Consider the following 26,215-nt stretch of genomic DNA (forward strand, 5'->3'; position numbering starts at 1 on the left):
TGAGCATGTGCCTGTGTGGTGTGTGTGTGTGTGTGTTTGTGTGTGCCTGTGTGTGTGTCTTGGGGGTTGGGGAGGACTCAGAGGGCCTGTCTCGTAGTAGTTCAGGGACTTGTGAGCCTGTGCCACTGTGCTGTGTTAGATTAAAATCCCTCCATTTGAAGGCCCCAGTCAGTGGAGTCTTGATTATTGGCACGTTTTTCTCTTTGGAGCTCTGGTGTTTGCAAGCGCGTTCAGTGCTGGCAGGTGGCAGGGAGCTGAGCTGAGGTGTGCAGTAGCCCAAGCCAGTCCCCGGGGGCTGGAGCTGCAGCCAGGGCAGTGTGGAGCGGCTGCAGCTGTAAAAGGTGACTTTTTCCTTTGCACTGTGCACCTGCTGGAGATCCATGCATCAGTCGAGGGAGGCAGGAATACCTGGTTAATTTGTTTGCTGGGTGTGTCCTATCCAGAATACTATTATTATTATTATTATTATTATTATTTTAGCAGACAACAAAGTAGAGCCAGGTTCCTACTTCCATTTTCCTTTCCTCTTTGGCAAACCAAACAAATTTCTCTCCCAATATAAGACTTTTTAAATATTTTCAAGTGTACAGCAAAAGAGTCCATGATCTTACAAAATTTGACCCCATTTATGCATGTTCTGTAACAGGGACAACAAAGGCATTGTATCTGACATTTACTGATAGCATTCTCTGGGCCAGCTGAGCCAAGAGCTTCACGCATGATGTCTTATTAAAACTTCCCACGTCTGTGTATATTATTGTTGCTACCATTTAACTTGCTATGCCAACAATGCCAACTCCTATTGTTTCCATTTTAAAGATGAGAACACAGAGGCTTGTAGAAATGGAATAACTTGTCCAGGGACACAGAGGTTGATAAGCAACAGAGCCAGGACTTAGCTGGCATCTGACTTCAGAGTCTATGTTTAGCATTGAGCTGGCATAGAAACAGTCAAACGTAACAGTTCTGAGTTTCCAAGCATTTCTTTTTCACTATTCCTGTTGTTCTAAAGTAGGATTTTATTGTGACTCACTGCACTATTGTTTCAAAATCACAAAAATAGGCAAAAAGTTATTTATTATTACCCTCACCCAAATCAATTCTTGTCTAAAAATGAAATACAAGTTGAATATCTCAGATCTAAAAATCTGGCATCAGAAGTGCTGCAAAATCTGAAGCATAGTGAATGCCAACATTAAGCCACAGGTGGAAAGTTCAACCCCTGGCCTCATGTGATGGGCCCCAGTCAAAATGCAGGTTCACCAAACATGCTGTATAAAATCACCTTTAGGCTGTATATGGGTGTAGATGAAATACCTTTGAACTGCATGTTTAGACTTGGGCCACGTTGCCAAGATAGCTCATTATACATATGACAATACTCCAAAATCATACGAAATCCGAAACACTTCTGGTGCCAACCATTTCACATCAGGGGTGATGCGCCGGTCTGGACTTCAAAGTCTGTTCATGTGGTTATCTTATAATTACAATGTCATGGAGTTCGGGCACGGGAAGGGGCCTGGAGGGCATCTTTGCTTGTTCGGTTTGCGCCCTTCGCATCCCCACCTTCACTGTTCCACACCAGAGCCCTCTCAACCTCAACCCTCTAGAACCTCGGAGAGGGCGATGGGTGAAGAAGCTCAGGTGCAGAGAAGTTCTCCTCGAAATGGCGCAGGAAGTCGGCTGCAGAAGGAGAGTGGGAGCCCAAGAATCCTGCTGACTGACCAGCTGTGGCCTGCACTTGGTGCCTCGGTGCCCAGCCTGTGCCTGCTGGAGACTGTGTACTCTCTAGGTCGCCCAGCTGGGAAGCAGAGGTGCTGATTCCAGATGTGGCAGAGACATCGCAGTGGGTTCACTTCTTAACCCTGAGCCGTGCTGCCTCTGCCAAATCCCGCAGGGCCATTGTGTGTGTGTGTGTGTGTGTGTTTTTAATTTATTTATTTACTTGAAAGGCATAGTTATAGTCAGAGTGAGGGAGAGACAAGTCCTCCATCTCTAGTTCACTCCCCAGATGGCCGCAACGGCCGGAGCTGAGCTGATCCGAAGCCAGAAGCCAGGAGTCTCTTCTGGGTCTCCCATGTGGGTGCAGGAGCCTAAGCACTTGAGCCATCCTCTGCTACTTTCCCAGGCACATTTGCAGGGAGCTGGATCAGAAGTGGAGCAGCCGGGACTCAAACCGGTGCCCATATGGGATGCCAGTGCCGCAGAGGGAGGCTTAACCTACTATGCCACAGCGCCGGCCCGGACATAGTTGCCTTAACAAAATTCTAAAGGGAGAGTCAAGAGAACTGTGTCCCTCTGAAACCCCTCAAAGGGGTCCTAGTGCCATGAGCCACCTCTGGGCACCCTGCAGCTATACACAGCATAGTACAGAAGCCTGAGCCCCCTGATTTCACAGGTGCACCCCCCACTGCAGTTCCTGACCATGTGTAACTCTGACAGTGCCCAAGACCACTTTCAAGGGTGTTGGTGTCATGGTGCAGTAAGTTAAGCCATAACTTGCAACACCGACATGCCATATTGGAGCACTGGGTTGAGTCCCGGCTGCTCCACGCAGAGCAGAAGATGGCCCAAGTACTTGAGCCCCTGCTACCTATGTGGGAGACTTGGATGGAGTTCCTGGCTCCTGGCTTTGGGCTGACTTGGCCCTGGCTGTTGAGGTCATTTCGGGAGAGTGAACCAGCAGATGGAAAATCTCTCTTTCCCTCTATCTCTTCTGCTCTGCTTTTCACATAAATAAATCTAAAAAATCACTTTCTGTTAAGCTTTTGTATTTTAGTTGCTGAGGTTGGGAGGGGGTGGGCAATGGTCTGTGGCAGCATGGAAAAGCGAACTGGGTGTTCCTGTGATCCACCTGTGCTTAGGACGACCCAGGCCTCACATGAAGGCAGGGATTTTCCTGTTATAGGCTCTCAGTTAACGATACCACCCATGGGGCCGGCACTGTGGCATAGTAGGTTACACTTCCACCTGCAGTGCTGGCATCCCATATGGGCACCGGTTCAAGTCCCAGCTGATCCTCTTCTGATCCAGCTCTCTGCTTGTGGCTTGGGAAAGTAGTAGCAGATGGCCCAAGTTGTTGGGCTCCTGCACCCACATAGGAGACCTGGAAGAAGCTCCTGGCTCCTGGCTTCGGATCATCCCAGCTGTGGCTGTTGTCACCTCATCATTAGCACATGCAGGGTGACTCTATGAATACATTGATTTGTCAACTTCAAATATGGGATAGATTCCTTTAGACCCCAAGCTTAAATAACTGAAATTGAAAAATGTGTGGCGACCCTGGAAAAGTCTGCAGGAGACTTGCCTCCAAGGACCTGGAGATGTTTGAACACACAGTGCCCAGGGCCAGGAGGCCAGATCAGCTGTCTTTGAGATCAGTCTTGGGTATTTTGGAACACAGCTGTGCCCCACCAAAACTCTGGGTTCCACATTCTCTTTCCTTTCTTGCCTTCTATCTTTTCCTTGTCGCTTCCAACTCGGGTTAGGCCCTGTTCCATTCCTGGGAGGTTTTCCTTTCTTTCCACCGAGAAGCCACAGATAGGCCAGGAGTGCTGTCCTCACTGGCAAGGAAGTGTCGCCGCGTGAAACCGCTTGGTAGCCTGGGACCAGGTGTGGCTGTTGAGTGTTGTGTTCTGAAGCGAGTTCCCCAAGTAAGGTGTCAGGGTTCGTCCTTCCTGCTGCTGTCTGTGTCCTCAGTTCGGAGGACGGGGGTAGCCATTGGCCTCCACAGACCCACCCTCCCTCAACTTCAGGGCAGACTGGGAAATGCGAGTTATGCTGGATTTTCTGCTTCATTACAGAAAGCACTTGCCATCATATGCAATTATCAGGGCTTCTACTCCTTTTTTTTTTCTTTTGTAAATAGGATCATAACAGAACCAATTCAATATATGTCTTGCCAGACATTAGACTTCTGCAACAGATCTTTTTTAAGACAGAGAAAGAGGGAGAGAGAGAGAAGAGAGAGAGAGAGAAATTCCCATCAGCAGGTTCACTCCATCACAGCCCACTACAGACTGGGCTGGGCCAGACTGAAGCCAGAAATCAGGAATTTAGTCTGGGTCTCCCACGTGGGTGGCAGGGACCCAAGTCCATGAGCCATCATCTGCTGCCTCCTGGGCTACGCATTAGCAGGAAGCAGGAATCAGAAGTGGAGCCAGGGGCCGGCGCCGCAGCTCACTAGGCTAATCCTCCGCCTAGCGGCGCCGGCACACCGGGTTCTAGTCCCGGTTGGGGCACCAGATTCTGTCCCGGTTGCCCCTCTTCCAGGCCAGCTCTCTGCTGTGGCCAGGGAGTGCAGTGGAGGATGGCCTAGGTGCTTGGGCCCTGCACCCCATGGGAGACCAGGAAAAGCACCTGGCTCCTGGCTCCTGCCATCGGATCAGCGCGGTGCGCCGGCCGCAGCGCGCCGGCCGCGGCGGCCATTGGAGAGTGAACCAACGGCAAAGGAAGACCTTTCTCTCTGTCTCTCTCTCTCACTGTCCACTCTGCCTGTCAAAAAAAATAAATAAATAAAATAAAAAAAAAAAAAAAAAAAAAAAAAAAAAAAAGAAGTGGAGCCAGGTGCTCTGATGTGGAATGTGGCATCCCAAGCTGTGCTTTAACCACTGTGCCAAATGCCCAGCCCTGCCTCTGATCTTTAAGTCTCAGCCTTCAGCTCACTCAGCAGTGAGACAAGAGCAGCGTTGCCCTCACACACCACTATTTTACATGAAGAAATTCTGATCCTGCTGGTAAACTAAACAAAGTTAAAAAAAAATCCTTTAAATGGACTTAGCAGAGATTATTAAATAGTAGCATTTCTGTTTTCATTCTAATAGCGTTAGAAATTCAGTTAGTCATTGCTAAATGCTGTCACACAAAAGTCCTAGTTGGACTGGAATTAGATTTTATTTATTTATTTGAGAGGTACAGTTACAGACAGAGAGAGGGAGAGACAGAGAGAGAAGTTTTCTATCCACTGGTTCACTCCCCAGATGGCCGCAATGGCCAGAGCTGAGCTGATCTGAAGTCAGGAGCCAGGAGCTTCCTCTGGGTCTCTCATGAGGGTCCAGGGGCCCAAGGACTTGGGCCATCTTCGGCTGCTTTCCCAGGCCACAGCAGAGAGCTGAATTGGAAGTGGAGCAGCCAGGACTCGAACTGGCACCCACGTGGGATGCAGTGCCGCAGGTAGAGGCTTAGCTTACCACACCACAGCGCTGGCCCTAGATGTTCTTGAAAAGAATCTGGAATTTAAATATCTGGACGGTTTAAAAATATTTTTGTAGTTTGTTAAAACAGGAAATGAGCCAAGTGGTGCTGTTTTCTGAGATATGGTTTTAATTGTTGATGTGTAACATTTCCTTAGATTACAGGAAGCCAGATTTTGGAAAATGGATCCATCTTTTCCAATGTATCTGGGTGCCAGTGTGGTTTTTCATTGGCTTGGGAAACAGCTCTGTGGTAACCTGCAAACAGAACTGGAAAAAGAAAACTTTCAAGATTGATTAGCCTGGAGCAGGCGTGCGGATTGGACTCTATAAATCTCATGCGCCATCTGTAGAAATGAGCTGGGGAAGTCATTGGAGCCATCTGAATGAATTTGTCTTCTCTTTTACATGCACACAACATTCATAAAACTTATTAATAAAACAGCCTAAAACTTGGGTGATAGTCTAGCAAAGTGAAGATTTATATGAACTCCATTGAGGCTACACAAACAATAATAAACAAGAAAAACTCTGTGTTGAGTAACCACCTGCACCAGGCATCACAGAGGTGGTGGAGTGAGGGGGCCAAACATCCTGGACCAGGAGTCTCTGAGTGGAATTCTAGCTGTCCAACCTCTGTGTGACTTTGAGGGGATTTCTCAGTCTCTGAGCCTTAGTTTTTCATCTTTAGTTGTGGTAATAGCCCTCAATAAACTGTAGTGGTCCATGCAAACATAATGCCCTGTTTATTTTTCATTGGATATAAGAATCCTTACTTGTGTGCGTATGTGAGGGAAAAGGAAGTAGATATCATGTTTGTTCCTTTATGAGCCTGTCTGCTTTATAAATCCACGGGCATCTGATGCTCCACTGCTCGGAACACGGCTCTGCAGAGGGCCTAACGTTAGCACATCGTGGCATCCACTTACTAAGAGCCTATGTTTTGAAAGGCACTGGGCATAAAATGCAATCTTCCTGGCCACCCATTATAAATGGAAAACCTCAGTTGGTCAGATGGCATGATTTTCTGTCTCAGACAGCAGTGTTATTTTCTTCTATAACAATGCTCACTATTTCATATTTTATACAATTTATTAATTTATATGCTTACTGTTGACTCTGGCCATGAGGATGCTGATTGCTTGAGGCCAGAAGATTCCGTTCTTCTTCTTATGTGGTTTTGTTTTTAAATGGTTGCATCTCAGTGCCAGTGACTGATACTAGCACGTAGCAAATGCTCAGTGAACATTTGTTCAGTGCACAGCACAGCCGTTGCTGTCAAGGAGCACAGAGTGAAGGAGGCAGGCTGATACTGTCGGATGAGACACAGGGTACTCCAGGGAGGTCAGCACCTCTTGTTATACACACGGAAAGGGGGTTTCTAAGTCTGGAGGGAAATGGGAGGACAAAGCATGAGAGGATGGAGTCATTCAGAGGACCGAGCCCGTCTGAGTCTTTTTATTTTTTAATTTATTTTTAAAGATTTATTTATTTGAGAGGCCAAGTTACAGACAAAGACAGGAAGAGACAGAGAGAGAGGGCTTCCATCCACTCCCCAAATGGCTGCAACAGCCGGAGCTGGGTCCATCCGAAGCCAGGAGTCAGGAGCTTCTTCTGGGTCTCCCACATGGGTGCAGGGGCTCAGGTACTTAGGTCATCTTCTACTGCTTTCCCAGGCCATTAGCAGGGACCTGGATTGGAAGTGGAGCAGCCACGACTAGAACCCGCACCCATATGGAATGCCAGCACTGCAGGCAGTGGCTTTACCCGCTATGCCCTATGCCACAGTGCCAGCCCCCCGTCTGAGTCTTGAACAATGGGTGAGAGCTTTCCATGAGGCCCTGGAGGCAACAGGCATGCTATCCAAACAGGGCAGCTTCTAAGAAAGATTGGGATGGGAGGTAACGTTGAGGCACGAGCGTAGTTTGGTGTGTTGCGTTCACTACATGGGTGCCCATTGTGCATCAGGAGAAAAAGTTGGGAACTTGTACTTCTAGTGATCTTTAAGTTAAAAGTATAAAAGAGGGGCCCATGCTGTGGCGCGGTGGGTTAATCCTCTGCCTGTGGTACCGCCATCCCATATGGGTGTCGATTCTAGTCCCGACTGCCCCTGCTCCGATCTAGCTCTCTGCTGTGGCCTGAGAAAGCAGTAGAAGATGGCCCAAGTGCTTGGGCCCCTGTACCTGTTTGGGAGACCTGGCTCCTGGCTCCTGGCTTCCGATTGGCTCAGGTCTGGCCGTTGTGGCCATCTGGGGAGTAAACCAGTGGAATGAAGATTTCTCTCTGTTTCTCACTGTCTGTAACTCTACCTCTCAAAATAAATAAAATATTTTTTTAAAAAAAGTACAAAAGAAATGGAGTCATAAAAATTAATACCAGGGGTGGGCATTTGGTCTAGCAGTTAGGATGTTCATAACCTGTGTCAGAGTGTCTGAGTTTGAATCCTAGCTTTTGTTCCTGGCTCCAGGTTCCTGCTAATGCAGACCCTGGGAGGCAGTAGGATGGCTGAAGTAATTGGGTTCCTGCCACTCACATGCGAGCCCTGTACTGAATTCTTGGCTCCTAGCTTCGGCCCTTGGCCCTGGCTGTTAGAGATATTTGGTGTGTGAACCAGGAGGTGAGAGCCCTGTCTGTGTTTCTGCTTTGTAAATACATAAAAATTTGGCGCCAGGCTAGGCCCAGGGTGTGCATGGAGGCTCTGTTGCATTGAGTGTGTGGTTGGATTATCAGTGGAGGCTGTTTCTGTGTGGCCCTGAGCTGTCTTTTACTATTAGTATATTGTTCCCTACTGCAGCTTCTCTGCGCTCATCAAGTGTTTTTATATAGCTCACATAATCTTCATGATTTTGTTATGAGATAGGAAGGAGCCCTGAAAATATTTTCTACCACATGTAAGTCCACTCGTTATCCTGTGGCAAAATACTTCCTGGAGTTGTTCAGCACAAAGATAAGGTATGCATTTTTCCTGTAGAAAATTGTGGGTCATCGTTTGTGCCAGACTCTTCTGAAGCCAGCATGTTAGGTACCTGTCTCCGTGATCTTAGGAACCCACCAATATTGTGGCTTCCACCAGTCTTCTGGGGTTAGTCAAGTATGAGTTGCATGAAAAGTCCCTGAAGACATTGTGGCAAAAGCCTTGGGTGGTCCAGGAGAGAACTTCTACCAATTGAAGCATCCCAGTAGAAGCAACAGTTAATCACTACTGTTTACACAGGGTAAACCTGAGACATACATGGAGAATTTCAAGATTTTCTTAATGAATTGTTCAAACTGTCAATCACATAAATCACTCAGCTACATTTCTACCCCACTTCCCCTTGTTGTGTGAGGAGGTCCAGTGACCGATCATTGAATTCAGAAGTTTGTTGGATTTTGTGTGAGAAAACCTGCTATTTGTCTAGTTGAGTTTCAGAGAAACATCAGGTCTTTGTACCACATGTAAATCCACTGGGATGCCTGTTCTCTGTGAGAGCGTGCCTGGCTGCTCCTGGCTTTGTAAATGATCGTATTTTGTTGCTGTCTTCGCTTACTTGAAGTCTTGTGAGTATAGCTTTAGGCTTTTCAAATGAACCAGTGTGGCTGCAGCACTTGCTAATTTGCAGACAATGTGTTGTAACGAGGAGGTTGAAAAAAGTGATTGCAAAGCTGGACTTAGGGGCAGGCCACCCCTCAAGGTCATGGTGAATAAGTTCTTTTTAATAGACGGACAACCTGATCATGAATTCTGATTTCACTGAAAATATGTGAACTATTTTGAGGAGATACTCCAAAGCTTGATAAAAGAGCCTCATGGATATTTCTCAAAGAAAAAGGCAAAAGATATTATAGATAGATAGCGTCTGCTGAATAAACACAGATCCTGGTGTTTACTTCTGGCAGCAGGTTTGCTGAGTGAAAGGTGGCTCCTTCCTTGTGAGCGTCCAGTCTCGTCACTGGAGATGGCACAATCGTTTTCATGATTTCCAGTGCACTCACATGGGAGTTGGGGCTTCCCTATGCTAGTTAATATAAAAACAGAAACATATAATCATATCATTTGATCAGCGCATTTAACTATTGAATCAAATCACTGATGATCAAGTTCCATTTTTAAACGGAAAAGCTTATTTTGAACATTTTAGCAAATCGATCAGCATATGATTATGGATGTTTGGTCATATATTTTAACATTTGAATTTTGTTACATTGTTGCATTTCATTGACATTTTTATATACTTTCTGCAGGGGACACTGGTTTTCTGTTTATGGCCTCTCTCTTTTTTCCCAAAGCCTTGACTCAGGCCTTCTGAATATAGGAAAGCAGTAGAAACCAAGATAAGTGTGATGGGTGAATGTACAGGTGAGCATGGGCTGGGAGGAAGATGAAGCAGCTGGTCCTTGCCTTGGGAGTGCCACCACCATTTCAGAAATGTATGCCAGGACCTCAGAGGTCAGGAGAGTGAGGATAAAGAGGATTAATTATATGCGATGAGTAAGTTGAATTTGAGTGTTCATGGAAAATTCAGGGCAAATATTCAACTGAAACAGGAAATAAGGATTTGACAGTTCAGGAGACAGGTCTAGGGCAGTGAGAGATGGATAGAAGTCATTGACTCATAGGGCTTGAAACAAAGCAGTGAGTGTTGTTGGACTCGGCTGGTGAGGCTGTACATGCAATGAAAGGGTGATTGACACTGGAATCCAGAGGACACCCATTACAGGAGGGGCAGAGGTGCAACTGAGAGCTGTGAGAGCCAGTGGAGGGTGGTGATGAAAAAGGCAAGGAGGGAGATTTTTTAAGAGCAGAGATTGGCAAGAGTGCCAGACAAAAAAACAAATGAGACTAAAATCTTGAATGGATTTGGTAATGCAGAGATAGTCAATTACATTAACAAGAAGAAAGGTGTATATATGTAATTAGGAATTATTTAGCCCTGAAAAGGAGCATGAGAATAAGGGCCAAAATAAATAGCGTAAATAATAAGTACTACAAAGTTCAGGAAAGGGGAGGATCCAAAATAAAAATGATTTCCCAGTTTCTGTGTGTGGCCGCCAGTCCATGGACATCGAAGATGTCCTTGACCCTGAGTCCTTTGTCTACTGTGCACTCCCTCTGCCTTAGGACAGTCAGCTGTCCAGGTCTGCAGGCTCTGACTTGGCAGCGCTTCCAATCCGCTCTTCTCCACTTTTCATTCCAGATTTCAGATTCAGACTTATATCATTTTACTTGCTCCACTCTGTTCCTACACAGTATGGCTGGATAACATTTTTTTAAACTTTTATTTAATAAGTATAAATTTCCAAAGTACAGTTTATGGATTACAATGGCTTCCCCCCCATAACTTCCCTCCCACCCACAACCCTCCCCTTTCCTGCTCCCTCTCCCCTTCCATTCACATCAAGATTCATTTTCAATTATCGTTATATACAGAAGATCAGTTTAGTATATATGAAGTAAAGATTTCAACAGTTTGCACCCACACAGAAATATAAAGTGTAAAATACTGTTTGAGCACTAGTTATAGCATTAATTCACATTGAACAACACATTAAGGATAGAGATCCTACATGAGGAGTAAGTGCACACTGACTCCTGTTGTTGACTTAACAAATTGACACTCTTGTTTATGGCATCAGTAATCTCCCTAGGCTCTTGTCTGAGCTGCCAAGGCTATGGAAGCCTTTTGAGTTCGCCAACTCTGATCTTATTTAGACAAGGTCATAGTCAAAGTGGAAGTTCTCTCCTTCCTTCAGAGAAAGGTACCTCCTTCTTTGATGGCCCCTTCTTTACACTGGGATCTCACTTGCAGAGATCTTTCATTTAGGTGGTGTTTTTTTTTTTTTTTTTTTTTTTTTTTTGCCAGAGTGTCTTGGCTTTCCATGCCTGAAATATTCTCATGGGCTCTTCTGCCAGATCTGAATGCCTTAAGGGCTGATTCTGGGGCCAGAGTGCTATTTAGGACATTTGCCATTCTATGAGTCTGCTATGTATCCCGCTTCCCATGTTGGATCGTTCTCTCCCTTTTTAATTCTATCAGTTACTATTAGCAGACACTAGTCTTGTTTATGTGATCCCTTTGACTCTTAGACCTATCAGCATGATCAATTGTGAACTGAAATTGATCACCTGGACTAGTGAGATGGCATTGGTACATGCCACCTTGATGGGATTGAGTTGGAATCCCCTGGTATGTTTCTAACTCTACCATTTGAGGTAAGTCAGCTTGAGCATGTCCCAAATTGTACATCTCTTATTCCCACTCTTTTATTTAACAAAGATCACTTTTCAGTTAAATTTAAACACCTAAGAATAATTGTGTGTTAATTACAGAGTTCAACCAATAGTATTAAGTAGAATAAAAAAATACTAAAAGGGATAAAGTATTAAGTTGTACATCAACAGTCAGGACAAGGGCCAATCAAGTCACTGTTTCTCATAGTGTCCATTTCACTTCAACAGGTTTCCTTTTTGGTGCTCAGTTAGTTGTCACCGATCAGGGAGAACATATGATATTTGTCCCTTTGGGACTGGCTTATTTTACTCAGCATGATGTTTTCCAGATTCCTCCATTTTGTTGCAAATGAACGGATTTCATTTTTTTTTTACTGCTATATAGTATTCTATAGAGTACATGTCCCATAACTTCTTTATCCAGTCTAATGTTGATGGGCATTTAGGTTGATTCCAGGTCTTAGATACTGTGATAACTTTTTAAAAATAGCTCTATTGAGGTATTGTTTGTGCACCATAGCAGTTGACCCATATTCAGTGTAGAGTTTAATGTGTTTTAATAAATTTATACCATTGTGCATCCCTCATAACCATTCAGTTTTGCAACATTTTCATCGTCCACAAAGTTCCCTCATGCCTTTCACAGCCAACTCTTACTGGATTAAGTTTCAAAGTACATGCAGCTGTATCTCTCCTTTGCTTAGGTTTCCGTGTTCCTCCTTTCTTCTTGAATTATGCCTGGACTAATTGGCCTCACATGCCAACTATTCCTGATGTATTTTTCCAGCTGAATTGCTCATGGTTCCTGTACATTTCCTTACTCTTCAGCCCAACAGGACTACTCAGCACTTCCTCCATAGTTCTGACCACTTGTCTTTGCTCAGACTGCTTGCTCCAATTAGCAGGTGCACACTGTCTGTCATCTCCACCAGCTAAGGTACTGCCCATTCTCAGAGCTATTCTCAGATGCCTCCTCTACCAAGAAGCCTTCCTAAAACCCATTTCCATGGTGAGTGCTTCTTCCTTTGAACCCTGCCAACCCCTACTTCATCTCTCATTGGCATTCCTATTGTTCTCATTGTGCTTGTCCTAACCCTCTCCTACTTTTTAAGACAGGAATGGAGGTTTACTTATCTGGGCTTTGAAAAGTGGAGCAGGAAAGCTGTTCCACGTCAGAAGATCAGTAAGGACTGGTGTTGGATGCTAGCTTGGGGTGGAAGCCCAGTGGGGGATGAGTTTTGATAGGACGGTGCAAGGCAGGAGGGGAAGAGAGGAATACTCCATGGAGTTGGCCTTTCTGCCCTGGAGACCACTTGTGATGTATCAAAGAAAGAAGACCCTTTTTCTTCAGTCTGTACCCCATTTGCTGGGAAAGACCCTTCCCACTCACTTGAGGTGCTCCTGGTGCCAGGAGTCAAGATGACAAAGGTGTTTGGGAAGACAGTGCAAATCCTTCTCATTCTCCCCATCCACCTAGAAAATGTGCAATAGCACTGTCACAGGAATCGGTTAAATGTGGAAAGAATTCAGGGAACAGGTAAGGCAGATTGGGTAATAGATTTCACTGTGCGAAAGAAAATACAGTATCTTCTGCTGTTCTAGAAGTCACTAAAGTTGAGGGACTAGTTTTGCTGTCCCCAAACAACAGACAACACTCCCTCCTTTCTCGCCATAGTGAGCTGTAGGTCAGGGTAATGGGGGAGGGGTTGGGTTTGGTGCAGCAGGAAAAATGCTGCTCAGGACACCCACAGCCCACATTGGAGTGCTTGGGTTTGAGTCCTGGTTGTGTAGCTGATTCCAGCTTCCTGCTACTCTGCACCCTGGGTGTGAGCACTTGAGTCCCTGCCACCCATGTGGGAGACCAGGATGGAGTTCCCGCTCATGGCTTCAGCCTGGCCCAGCCCCAACTACTGTGGGCATTTGGAGAGTGAGCCAGCAGATGGAAGATCTATCTCTTTTTTTATCATTTTTTTTAATTCAGTAAATATAAATTTCCAAAGTACAGTTTATGGATTACAATGCCCCCCCCCCCATAATTTCCCTCCCACTCGCACCCCTCCTATCTCCCGTTCCCTCTCCCATTCCATTCACATCAAGATTCATTTTTCAATTGTCTTTATATACAGAAGATCGATTTAGTATATATTAAGGAAAGATTTCATCAGTTTGCACCCACACAGAAACACAAAGTGTAAAATACTGTTTCAGTACTAGTTACAGCATTACTTCACATTGGACAACACACTAAGGACAGATCCCACATGAGGAGTAAGTGCACAGTGACTCCTGTTGTTGACTTAACAATTTGACACTCTTGTTTATGGCATCAGTAATCTCTCTAGGCTCTTGTCATGGCTATGGAAGCCTTTTGAGTTCGCCCACTCCGATCTTATTTAGACAAGGCCATAGTCAAAGTGGAAGTTCTCTCCTCCCTTCAGAGAAAGGTACCTCCTTCTTTGATGGCCCCGGTTGGAAGCTCTATCTCTGTCCGTCCGTCCGTCTGACTCTCAAACAATACCAAGTAGATGAGCATGGCTTGCTCAGCGTGCTGGGCCCTAAAACAGTCAGTGCTTAGAAGGAAAGTGGAAGCCAGCCTCAGGCTGTAGCGTGCAGGTGGCACCCCACTGGCCTCCATTCCCTCCTTCCTTATTCCTCAAGAGTTTTTTTTATTTGCTGTTTTGGTTTTTAATTAAAAAAATTGCATTGTATTTTCTGAGAGAGAAAATTGTGCATCTTCAGTTCCTCAGAGGGTGCTTGGAGGATTCCAGGCTGGCAGAGAGCCACTACCTCCCCCTCGGGTCACAGGTCATAGGGCACAACACATACACATTACCTCCATCCATCTGGAAATGGTCTAAGGGCCAGACCAGCCCAGCAAAGAGGTACAGAATGTTAATGGGCCAATGCAGAGTCAAGTTTGATTCAGTCTTTAAAATAAATAAAATTTAATGATAAAAATTTGGATTTAATCCAGCTTTAAAAACCCCACAAATATATACGTAAATATAATAATATAAAAATGCAGTGTTTGGGGTTGACACTGTGATGCAGCGGGTTGATGCCCTGGCCTGGGGCGCCAGCATCCCATGTGGGTGCTGGTTCTGGTTCCAGCTGCTCCTCTTCCGGTCCGGCTCTCTGCTATGGCCTGGGAAAGCAGTAGAAGATGGCCCAAGTCCTTGGGCCCCTGCACCCGTGTGGGAGACCTGGAAGAAGCTCCTGGCTCCTGGCTTCAGATTGGTGCGGCTCCGGCTGTTGTGGACATCTGGGGAGTGGACCAGCGGATGAAGGATCTCTCTCTGCCTCTCCTTCTCTCTCTGTGTAGCTCTGACTTGCAAATAGATAAAGTAGATCTTTAAAAAAAATGCAGTGTTTTATAGTTAAAGCACTCATTAGTGTTTTAACTCATATAGTTGTTAATATAAATTTTAAAAAGCAAAAATATCCGTATCTGTAAACTTAAAAAAGCTTGAGGGGGCCGGTGCCATGGCTCACTTGGTTAATCCTCTGCCTGTGTCGCCGGCATCCCATATGAGCACCGGTTCTAGTCCTGGTTGTTCCTCTTGCAGTCCAGCTCTCTGCTGTGGCCCGGGGAGGCAGTGGAGGATGGCCCAAGTGCTTGGGCCCTGCACTCGCATGGGAGACCAGGAGGAAGCACCTGGCTCCTGGCTTTGGATTGGCATAACTCCGGCTGTAGCACCCATTTCGGGGGTGAACTAATGGAAGGAGGACCTTTCTCTCTGTCTCTCTCTCTCTCTCACTGTCTCTGATTCTACCTGTCAAATAAATAAGTAAATCTTTTTTTTTTATCTTTTATTTAATGAATATAAATTTCCAAAGTACGACTCATGGGTTACAATGGCTTCCCCCCCAATACCGTCCCTCCCACCCACAACCCTCCCCTTTCCCACTCCCTCTCCCCTTCCATTCACATCAAGATTCATTTTCGATTATCTTAATATACAGAAGATCAGCTTAGTATACCTTAAGTAAGGATTTCAACAGTTTGCTCCCACACAGAAACATAAAGTGAAAAATAATAGATGATTTTTTTTAAATGATGATGAAATCAGATCAGACCTATTGTCATGTTTAATCCCAGTGAGAGTCAAGTTGGGAATTGATAATTTCTTTCTTTTTTTTTTTTTTTTTTTACAGAAGATCAGTTTAGTGTACATTAAGTAAAGATTTCAATCGTTTGCACCCCCATAGAAACACAAAGTGAAATATACTGTTTGAGTACTCGTTATAGCATTAAGCCTCAGTGTACAGCACATTAAGGACAGAGATCCTACATGAGGAGTAAGTGCACAGTGACTCCTGTTGTTGACTTTACAAATTGACACTCCTGTTTATGGCATCAGTAATCTCCCTAGGCACCAGTCATGAGTTTCCAAGGCTATGGAAGCCCCTTGAGTTCTCCGACTCTTATCTTGTTTAGACAAGGTCATAGTCAAAGTGGAGGTTCTCTCCTCCCTTCAGAGAAAGGCACCTCCCTCTTTGAAGACCTGTTCTTTCCACTGGGATCTCACTCACAGAGATCTTTTTGCCAGAGTGTCTTGGCTTTCCATGCCTGAAATACTCTCATGGGCTTTTCAGCCAGATCGGAGTGCCTTTAGGGCTGATTCTGAGGCCAGAGTGCTATTTAGGACATCCACCATTCTATGAGTCTGCTGAGTATTTCACTTCCCATGTTGGATCACTCTCCCCTTTATTTATTCTATCGGTTAGTGTTAGCAGATACTAGACTTGTTTATGTGCTCCCTTTGACTCTTAGTCCTTTCATTATGATCAATTGTGAACTGAAATTGATCACTTGGAATAGTGAGATGGCATTGGCACATGCCACCTTGATGGGATTGAATTGGAATCCCCTGGTATGTTTCCAACTCTACCAATTGGGGCAAGTCAGCCCAAGCATGCCCCAAATTATACATCTCTTCCCTCTCTTATTCCCACTCTTATGTTTAACAGGGATCACATTTCAGTTAATTTTCAACACTTAAGAATAACTGTGTGATAATTACAGAATTAAACCAGTCATATAAGTAAATCTTAAAAAAAAAAAAAAAGCTTGAAAAGTTTTGCCCCAGATCTTTTGCGAACTCAGCTGTATCCTTGCAGGACCCGTTTTCCAGTCTTACTGGCTGGACCCTGACCCTGCAGGTTTGCTTTCGAGTGGCTTTTCTAGTCACGATGCACCCGGTTCTAAGATCATGAATGAGAGGACGTGGGCACATGGGAGTCTCACAGGCATGGAAAGCCATGACACGGTGGCAAAAACAACCTAAATGAAAGATCCTGGTGAACAAGACCCCAGCAGAAGGAATAGGCCATCAAGGAGGGAGGTGCCTTTCTCTGAAGGGAGGAAGGAACCTCCACTGTGATACGGCCTTGACTAAACAAGTTCAGAGTCGGTGAACTCAAGGGGCTTCCATAGCCTAGACAGCTCATAGCAAGAGTCTTGGGTGATTGCTGACGTCATAAATAAGAGTGCCAATTGTTAAATCAACAACGGGAGTCACTGGGTACATGCTCCCCACGTAGGATCTCTGTCCTTAATGTGTTTTACTTTGAAACTTAAAGACAACACTACTAGCCAAACAATACCCTATATCTTGTGTGGTTGTTTGAGGGCAGCCTGTTGAAATCCTTGCTTAGTATATACTAAGTTGATCTTCTGTATATGAAGATAATTGAAAATGAAACTCAATGAAGGGCGGGATGGGAGAGGGAGTGGGAGAGGGGAGGGCCGCGGGAGGGAGGTAGGTTGGGGGGGAGCCACAACAATACTAAAGTTGCACTTTGTAAATTCACATTTATTAAATAAAAAAAATAAAAAAAGAGAGGACATGGGCAGCCAGTGTGTGTGGGTGAGACTGCCAAGGTCAGCTCCCAGCCCCTCACCTTCCAACAGTGCACGTGCACAGCCACTTCGTGACTGCGGCTTTGTTCCCTGGGCTCTGTTCTATTTTCCCAATTCTGTAAAATATGCATAAAATTTGCATTGTAATTATTCCACATGTGCAGTTCAGGGCATTAAGCCCACTCCTGTGGTGCAGCCCGTGCAGCTCCAAAAGTTTTTTCTCTTCCCAAACTAAAACTCGGCATCCATCAAACACCACCCCCATACTCTCCCCTCCCTCGGCCCCTAGCCACCTCGATTCCAACTGAATTTGACTGTCTTGGATGCCTCCCATATGTGGAATCACTTAAAATGTTTCTCCCCCTTCTTGATCAACAACAACAATAGCAATAACAGTAATCAGATTGGCTATTTTTTATTGAAGCTATCTATTTGCCAGCTCTGAACTGGGACATTTATATATCTATATATCATTTATATATCTATATATTCGCCTTAAATCCTCACTACAGCCTTTAAGAGAGAGGTAATTTTGGCCTGCGCCGCGGCTCACTAGGCTAATCCTCCGCCTTGCAGTGCCGGCACACCGGGTTCTAGTCCAAGTTGGGGCGCCGGATTCTGTCCCGGTTGCCCCTCTTCCAGGCCAGCTCTCTGCTGTAGCCAGGGAGTGCAGTGGAGGATGGCCCAAGTGCTTGGGCCCTGCACCCCAAGGGAGACCAGGAGAAGTACCTGGCTCCTGCCATCGGATCAGCGCGGTGCGCCGGCCGCAGCGCGCCAGTCGTGGCGGCCATTGTAGGGTGAACCAACGGCAAAGGAAGACTCTTTCTCTGTCTCTCTCACTGTCCACTCTGCCTGTAAAAAAAAAAAAAAAAAAAAAAAAAGAGAGAGAGAGAGAGAGAGAGAGGTAATTTCAATTGCAATGGAAAAGCATGGCATTTACAGACCTGTTTTTCTGAGTCTCTCAAACAAGATATAAATTCGCCTCGGTGTCACCATAGCTCACTACCCTCGGCTGCTCTGATGGCGATTAGTCTGGCCTGGAGATGGGGGTCCCACCTGTGCCAGCCCACAGCATTAGCTGTCCTCCCAAAGACCTGGTTCCTCTTGGTCACTTCTCCTTGGTGAATCTTGTATCCCCAGACATTGGTTTCTTTGGGAGCAGAATTAGCTGACAGCCATCATTGTCGACACCCCCTGTGGGGACTGAGTGGTTGGCAATGATGTGCCCAATGGAGGGGTGAAGAGAAATTCATTGCAAATTTTGGCTAGATGGGAAAGAAATCATATATACACATTCTCAACATCTTAGCAGTTCTCTTGTATGTGTTTTGCCCTATGGATATAAGCAATTCATTTTTTTTTAAATTTACTTGAAACTCAGAGTTACACAGAAAAAGGCGAGGCAGAGACAGAGAGAGAGAGAGAGAAAGAGAAGAGAGAGAGAGGGAGGGAGGGAGGTCCTCCATCCACTGGGTCACTCCCCAGATGGCTGCAACGGCTGGAGCTGCGCCAATCCGAAGCCAGGAGCCAGGAGCCAGGAGCCTCCTCTAGGCCTCCCACATGGTGCAGGGGCCCAAAGACTTGAGCCATCTTCTACTGCTTTCCCAGGCCATAGCAGAGAGCTGGATAGGAAGTGGAACAGCTGGGACTTGAACCGGTACCCATATGGGATGCTGGCACCGCAGGCGGTGGCCTTACCTGCTACACCACAGCGCCAGGCCCAGCAATTCATTATTGATTTTATTTGTTGAAAGGTAGAATGAGAGAGCTGGGGCTGGACCAGTCTAGTACTTGATCCATCACCTGCTGCCTCCCAAGGTGTGCATTAGCAGGAAGCTGGAATAGAGATGGGAGGTAGAACTCAAACCCAGGCACTCTATGATACAGGTGTCTCAAGTGACATCTTAAGCACTACACCAAACACCTGCCCCGCCCCATGGATATCTCACCCTCCTCCTGCCACTGTGTTCCCACAGTGTGTTCCCGCATGTGGTTCTGGGACCAGAGCTCAGTTAGCATTTCTGGTAGGATTATAATGTGCACTGGCACATTAAGGGCTCTGAAAGGTCCAACATGTTCTCCAAGCTCACTTGACAGTAGAGTGACAGCTGAAAACGTGTCTTGGAACAAGTGTTCCCCAGAGCACAGGGCCCACCGACGCAGGTCTCAGTGCCAGCAGTGTGACCCCAGCTAAGCCCACACACTGGTGGTCCACACACGGGGAGGGCGTCTTGGAAGGACCACCAGTGCAGGAGCCTTCGGACACAGCAGTCACTGGCAGTTGAGAGCCGTCAGCACATCTTCCCAGTATGCCCTGAGCATAAAGTTTTGGTCAGCCACTTCAGTTAGCTGCTTTTGGAGGCCAGAATATCCTAGGCTGTCTCTGTGTGCCATGTACCCAAATGTGCATATGCACACAGAGTGCAGATGTGAATCTTCTGAGAAGTCCCTTCAAGTTCCCACCTCACAAGCCTCTGAAAGCCTTGGTCTCCCAGGGACATGCGCTCTTCCACATTCTGTTTGCTTCATAACCGGGTCACACAACTGCCCAACATCAAGAAGTACGCACATGTGTGTATGATTTTTTTTGAATATTCAGTCCATTTGTCAAGTTAAAATCTAATATTTTTTTTGCAAATCATGTATCAGAAGCAGAAAGATCAATTACTATCAGATTCAGAATTATAATTTTATTTAGCAAATGTTTTAAACATAGTGCTCCATACATGTATGTTATAAATGCATAAATACACACACACTTATTTCCTTTCTGGATATTTAGGTCATGGTATCACACCAAAGCCACACTTCAGCAGACAGAAAGAGGCAAGGGCCACGTTGGTTGCTATTTCATTGGCATATTCTGAAAATTCCAACGTGATCAGTCTAGCGGGGCACTGGCAGTTTGCGGTGCCCTGAAGGGGCTTCCTTGTATCCAGCACATGGAGTGCTTGGAAGACCTGGATTGAACTCATCTTCTCCAGGCTACAAGGAAAAGGCTCAGATCTCTTACCTTTTATGTTTATATACTTAGGTTTGTTTGTCAAACATCAGTCTTTCCTTTCCTTTTGTATCTACAAATTGAAAAATCAGACTGTCCTAAGCTCTTAGACTTCATTTATTATATTTGTAAATTCAGAATTTTTAAAAAGTGATAATACAATAAAAATTATAACTTTTGGGGCCTTTGGGAAAAATTGAGCAACTCAAATTGAAAACTAAATTCCCTTTATTCAACAATTAGCCCTGTTAAGAAACGTGGTTAAATGCACTCCCTTAAGCACTTAAATTGCATCTATAAATTTGCTATATTTAATTTAAAAATTTATTATTATTTTCTATTAAGGTAAAGTATGAACAGCTTAAAATATACCAGCTTAACCATTTTCAGTGTGCAGTTCAGTGAGATCAAATGTATTTATTTTTTTATGCATTCATTCCCATCATCTATCTCCATAAATGTCTTCATTTTGTAAATTGAAACTCTCTGCTCATTAAACAATAACTCCCCACTTCCCCTCTCCAAGCCCCTGGCAACCATCATTCTACTAGTGGAATCATCCAGTATTTGCCCCATGTCCTCTGCTGCATCCCTGTTGTAGCACATGTCAGCATTTCTTTCGTTTTCAAGGCTGAATAAGATTCTATTGTGTGTATTGACAGTGATTTGCATATCCATTCATCCAAGCCATGGGACAGCCTCAAGATTTTATTTGTGGGATACGGATACTCTTCAAGATGCTACTTTCAATTCTTTTGGGTGTTTTTCCAGCACTAGAATTGTTAAATCACAATTCTATTTTTAATAGAATAATTCTATTTTTAGTTTTTTGAGGAATCACCATATTGTTTTCCATAGTGGCTATACCTATCTTGCATTTCCTAGCAAGAGTGCACATGTGTTCCAAGTTCTCCACAACCTTGCTAACGCTTGTAATTTAAAAAAAAATAGAATCCACCCTAGTGGGTAGGATGTAATATCTTAGGATTGGGTTGATCCTCCTTTCTTTAGTGTTTGGTGATAATGAACATCTTTTCATGTGCTCATTGGCCACTTGCACATCTCCTTTGGCAGATGCCTATTCAAGTTTTTTGCCCATTTTGAATTGCTTGCTTGTTTTTTTGTTGTTGACTTTTAGAGTTTGCTGTATAGTCTCAGGATCAATCCCTTATCAGAGAGATGATTTGCATGAATTTTCTGCTATTCTGTGGGTTATCTTTTTCTCTGTTGATATGTCTGTTGATGCACAAATTTTAAAATTTCTCATTAAGTCCAGTTTGTTTTTTCTTCTGGTTTTTAATGTCATATTCATGGTGTATTTATTTTTTTTTAAATCAGTTAAATATCTGACTTGGGAGTTTTCAACTCAAAATTTCCCAAGTACTTAATCAGACATTCATTAGTCATTGATTATGTGCCAGGCATTGCTAGCCACTGTGAACACAGCTATCAACAAAATAGAACAATTACATATTCTTCTAAGTTTTAAATTCCTTGAACTGTTGTAAGTCCATTGTAGATTTGCAACTCTCTTCCTAAAGTTTTATTTACTTAAAATTTAAAGTATAATTTTATTTGAAAGGCATAGAGGCAAAGGTATCCCTCATCCCCTGTTGACTCCTAATGCTTGTGACAGCCAGAAGTAGGCCAGGCGGAAGCCAAGAGCTGGGAACTCAGTTTGAGTCTCCCACATGGCTGGCCGGGACCCAAGTACTTGGGCCTTTACCTGAAGCCTCCCAGGGTGCACATTAGCAAGAAGCTGGAATTTGTAGTGGAGTGGGGATTTTGAATCTTACTCTGATGTGAGATGTGTGCATCACAAATGGTGTCTTAACCACTGCACCAAATATCTGTCTCTCTGCATAGTCTGAAATGAAGAGAATTTCTAAGTCAGAATTATTTCAATTTAAGATTACAAATCTAAGAATTATACATTTGAATTAGAATCACAAAGCAAATTTAATTAGTGTCTCTAATCTGTCTGATATGTAAATATCAAATATACAGATTATCCTTAAACCACATTAGAGAATACTAGTAGTGTTAAATCAATGTACTTTGTTTCTTCTTTAATTCTAAAAGTTTCCAATACTGTAGACTGGGCTTATACAACCGAGCTGTGTTGATGGACGGTTCATGGCCCTGACGCATGGTTGTCTCAGGTTGGTTAAGAGATGTGAAGCTGGGACCAGGAATCTGGAGACTGCATCCGACCAAGGCGCATCTTTCTATAACACAGACAGGTACCTGGAGTCTGATGTCCACAGTGACTATAACGGGGTGGGGGGGGGCACATCCCTTCTCTTCGGATATGACAAGTTTTACAATATGCTGTTGGCTGGATTTAAGCTTTCCTATCATGATGTCATTCCACGCCGTCAGTTGATTTTGATGGAAATATTGCTTAACTGCCCATGCCTTTCCTACTCTACTACTTGATCTGATTCGGCTCTCATGAGCTACTCACTGCCCGATTCTTCGATGTCTAGCCACGATGTTGGGAAACCTCACTGCTCTACAAGGGCTGCATTCAGAGCTGGCTGACTGAGGGCTTCCCTGTCCTCCCAAGTATCCATTACCCCCCCCCCCTCCACACACACACCGCTTTTCTTCCATAGGAACAATACTATTTGAGTTTCAAGCCAAGTACTACTCAAACTTACATCCAAGGAAATTCCTCACCCACGTTTCCCTGCAGACAGAGTCCCTCTGCTCACTAAGCCCTTCTATACAGAAATTCTAAAAGCGTTACTCTGCTGCTGCTTTGCTTTAAACTCTTCACGGGCTTGCGCTGCACCTGGAGTAGAATGCAAAGCCTCCACCGAGGCCTGCAAGTCCTCGCATGATCCGGCTCACCGCTCCCTCCATGACCTCATCACACACCCCTCTCTCATTATCCTCCAATTGCAGCCACACTGGCCTGCCTCTTACTGCTTCCAACAGAAGCCAAGATGTTTTCCTACCTCAGGGCCTTTGCATGGGTCCTTTCCACAGTCTGAAACACCATTTTCCCAGCCTTTGCTTGGGTGGCTCCCCATGCTGTAGGCCTGAGTCCAGTGTCATCTTCTGTAGAGGTTTCTTCAGGTAGCACGTAGCACAATTCATACAGCTGTTGGTTGACTGCTAGCCCATGAGCTGTGTGCGGCCAGTGCGTGCTGTCCTGTTTGTTCAGCACCCCACCACAGTGCTAGCACACACCAGAGTCAGTAATGATCTCCGTGAATGAACACCGTCGTTGCCAAAGCAGTCACCATTACCCTTAAGCCACAGCTAGTATCATTCATAGAACCACTTTTGGCTCACGGGTGGTATTGAGTCATTGTTGCATTGAGACGTCTAAATGTCACCATCTCCTGCATTCATTCATACAATTATTTTCACCACCTTTATGGCCCTCGCGCGTGTTGCCTTCTGCAGCTGTAGTTTCTCTACTCTAACCAGTTCTCTGACCACGAAGAAGGCATGTTACCCAACGTGCCTTTCGGGGACTATTTTTTCTAACTTAAAAAAAAAAATGCCAGTGAGCATTAGCTAATGGGTTTAGGGTTGTCAACACATTTTGATTAGTGTCCATATGATTTCAGATGACACTTAGTGATCGTTTATCTATTTACCCTGGTATCCCCAGAGACACGGAGGTTGCAGCGAGCAATGGCTGGAGATCCTGAGCGAAGGGAGCTCTCCTCCTGGCCTGGGCGCTGCGGTAGCTCGGCCCCGCCCCCAGCCTGGTGCTCCCACGGCCCGAATGGCCCAAGGACTCACGCTTCCCCAGAGCGCCGGACCATGCTGGAGCTTCCGGCTGCGTAACCGGTGGGAGCCCACCAGCCTTTCTCTGCAGTCTCGCCGGATACGGGCATAGTCTCATAGCTAATGTCCCCGTATGCAGCTTGGCACCGGCGACCGCGACACCGCGGCTTGAACGTTGGGTTGTCAAGCACGGAACGACGCTCCAACCCGTGCGCTCCCAGGCACGGTGGAGAAAGGACGCTGGGCTCGCGGCTGGGGTCGCCGACGGCACCGAAGCGCTTCGCTTCTGGAGTCCCCAGATGGGGAGACCGGCGTCTCGCCAGCACCGCAGCGGCGCCGCGACCCGGCGCCTTTAACTCGGCGTGGCCTCCGCGGCCGCGGCCCCGCATCGCGCCCGCCTCCCCTCGCGCGCGGCGCGCGGGGCTGGCCTTCGGCGATTGGCTGCTGGAGCAGAAACAGCTGTGCGGAGCCGGGAACCTGCCTGCAGTGTAGCCGGCTGGTAGTGACTCGCACCGGGGGTCCGGGGGGAGAGAGAGGGAGAGGAGGAGCCGCAGGCCGCTGGCACTGCGTCTGCGGGCGGCGCGGCGGTCCCTCCCTCCGGCTGCAGCTTCCGTCGGGGTCGGCGCAGGTGGGCCAGGCGGGGCATCGCCGAGCCTTGTGTTCCCACGAGCGCCAGCCCTGCCCTCTCGATCGCTCGCGCTCTCCCTCGGCGAGGGGGAGGGACCAGCCCGAAAATATGTAAATACCCCAGCGCCGACTCCAGGCCGCCGCCGCCTCCGCCGCCGCAGGGGGCTTTGCCCCGGGAACCCGGAGCCTGCCAGCATCCGAGCTCTAACTCTCGGCAGCCTGCTGATTAGCATGAGACTGGGCGGTCGTGCCGCTTGCTGCCCTAGGCTAGCCGTCCCGCGCGCCCGCCGCCCCGCCGCGGGGCCGCCGTTGCGGGTGTCGGCCGGCAGGCGCGGCGTCCTCGGCGGCCATGGCTCCCGTCGCCGCCCGGGCCCGTAAGTAGGAGCATGCCTGCGTAGGGGGCACACGCGTGTCGGCGCGCCCCGCCGCCCCCGACGCGCGCGCCCCGCGCCCCGCCGCGGGAAGACGGACGAGGCGCCGCGGCCGCGCCGGCCGCTCGGGCTCTGCCTGGACCCTGCGGGAAGCCCGCTCGCCGCGCACACGCGCCCCCGCAGCCGAGCCTCGGGAATGAAGACTGCCTCCCGCGGACTGCAGCCGAGGCAGAGCCCGCCTGCGCCGCCGACTGCGGGCCGCGCGGCCGGCAGGCCCTGGGGGACCCGACCTGGACGCTGTCATCCCCCGGCCTCGCGCTGAGCGCCGCCCCTGCGGCTTCCCGGGCGCCCGGGCGCGGGTCCGCCGCGGAGGCCTGGGCGTCCTCGTTTGTTTGGGTCTTTTGTGCCGCGGCTCACAGTTGGCTAAGCACTGCTGCGCTGAATCGGGCCATTGTCTGCGCCCCCATTGCTTCCACGCTGCAAGTGCCGGCGCCCCCACCCCGGCGCCCCCTCCCCCGCGCCCGCCCCGGGATCTGGAAGCTATAAGCCGGGGCGCGTTGCAAATGCAGTGTAATGCATTGTGGGACGTGTGTAAAACCCGAGCCTTCGCCGTGGGGGTGTGGGGGGGCGTGGGGAGGGCCGGACCCGCCGCGGGCGGTGTAGACGCCGACGAGGAGGGGCTGGGAACATGTGCGCAGCGTCCGCCCGGGTCGTGCCCGCCGTAGACGGATGAAGCAGCGCGCTGCGCCCCGGCGCTGAGGCCCCGAGCAGCGGGCCGGCGGCAGGGCGCCCTCCCCGCCATGAAGAAGACCCGGAGCACAACCTTGCGGCGAGCCTGGCCTAGCTCGGATTTCTCGGACCGGGCCTCGGACCGCATGAGGTCCCGCAGCGAGAAGGACTACCGCCTGCACAAGCGCTTCCCCGCGGCCTTCGCGCCCCAGGCTTCGCGGGGCTACCTGACATCAGGTGAGTGACCGCGGCCCTGCCCCCCTCTCCCTTCACCCCGCACCTCGGGGACGCCTCGGCGCGGTGACGGGTGCGAGAAGTTGCGGGCAAAAAGCAGGGGCAAACGTGAGCTCCCAGCCACCATTTTGTACCTCGGCACGATCCGCAGCAGGCCCTCGCAATATGGGGTTGGCGAGCTGGTAGTGAGGTGCAGCCGGGGAGGGGGCGAGCGAGGCCCGGGGGGCTGCAGCGAGA

General features: G+C 47.4%; 1 protein-coding gene across 5 annotated transcripts in view; it reads left to right on the forward strand.

Moving 5' to 3' along the window:
- Positions 1-26,215, forward strand: part of STOX2 (storkhead box 2) — a 255,624-nt gene that overhangs the window by 114,596 nt on the left and 114,813 nt on the right. For 2 of the 5 annotated variants that reach the window (XM_070068327.2, XM_002709492.6), the window contains exon 1: positions 25,309-25,981. The exons of the other annotated variants lie outside the window; for them this stretch is intronic. In XM_070068327.2, coding sequence (XP_069924428.1) covers positions 25,816-25,981 — 166 coding nt within the window. In that variant the 5' untranslated portion in view covers positions 25,309-25,815. Of the gene's footprint in view, positions 1-25,308; positions 25,982-26,215 lie in introns of those variants that run through there. 5 annotated transcript variants of the gene reach the window in all.

Source organism: Oryctolagus cuniculus, chromosome 2 (assembly GCF_051225735.1).
Source record: "Oryctolagus cuniculus isolate XC-2025 breed Fujian yellow rabbit chromosome 2, ASM5122573v1, whole genome shotgun sequence".
NCBI classification, from domain to species: domain Eukaryota; kingdom Metazoa; phylum Chordata; class Mammalia; order Lagomorpha; family Leporidae; genus Oryctolagus; species Oryctolagus cuniculus.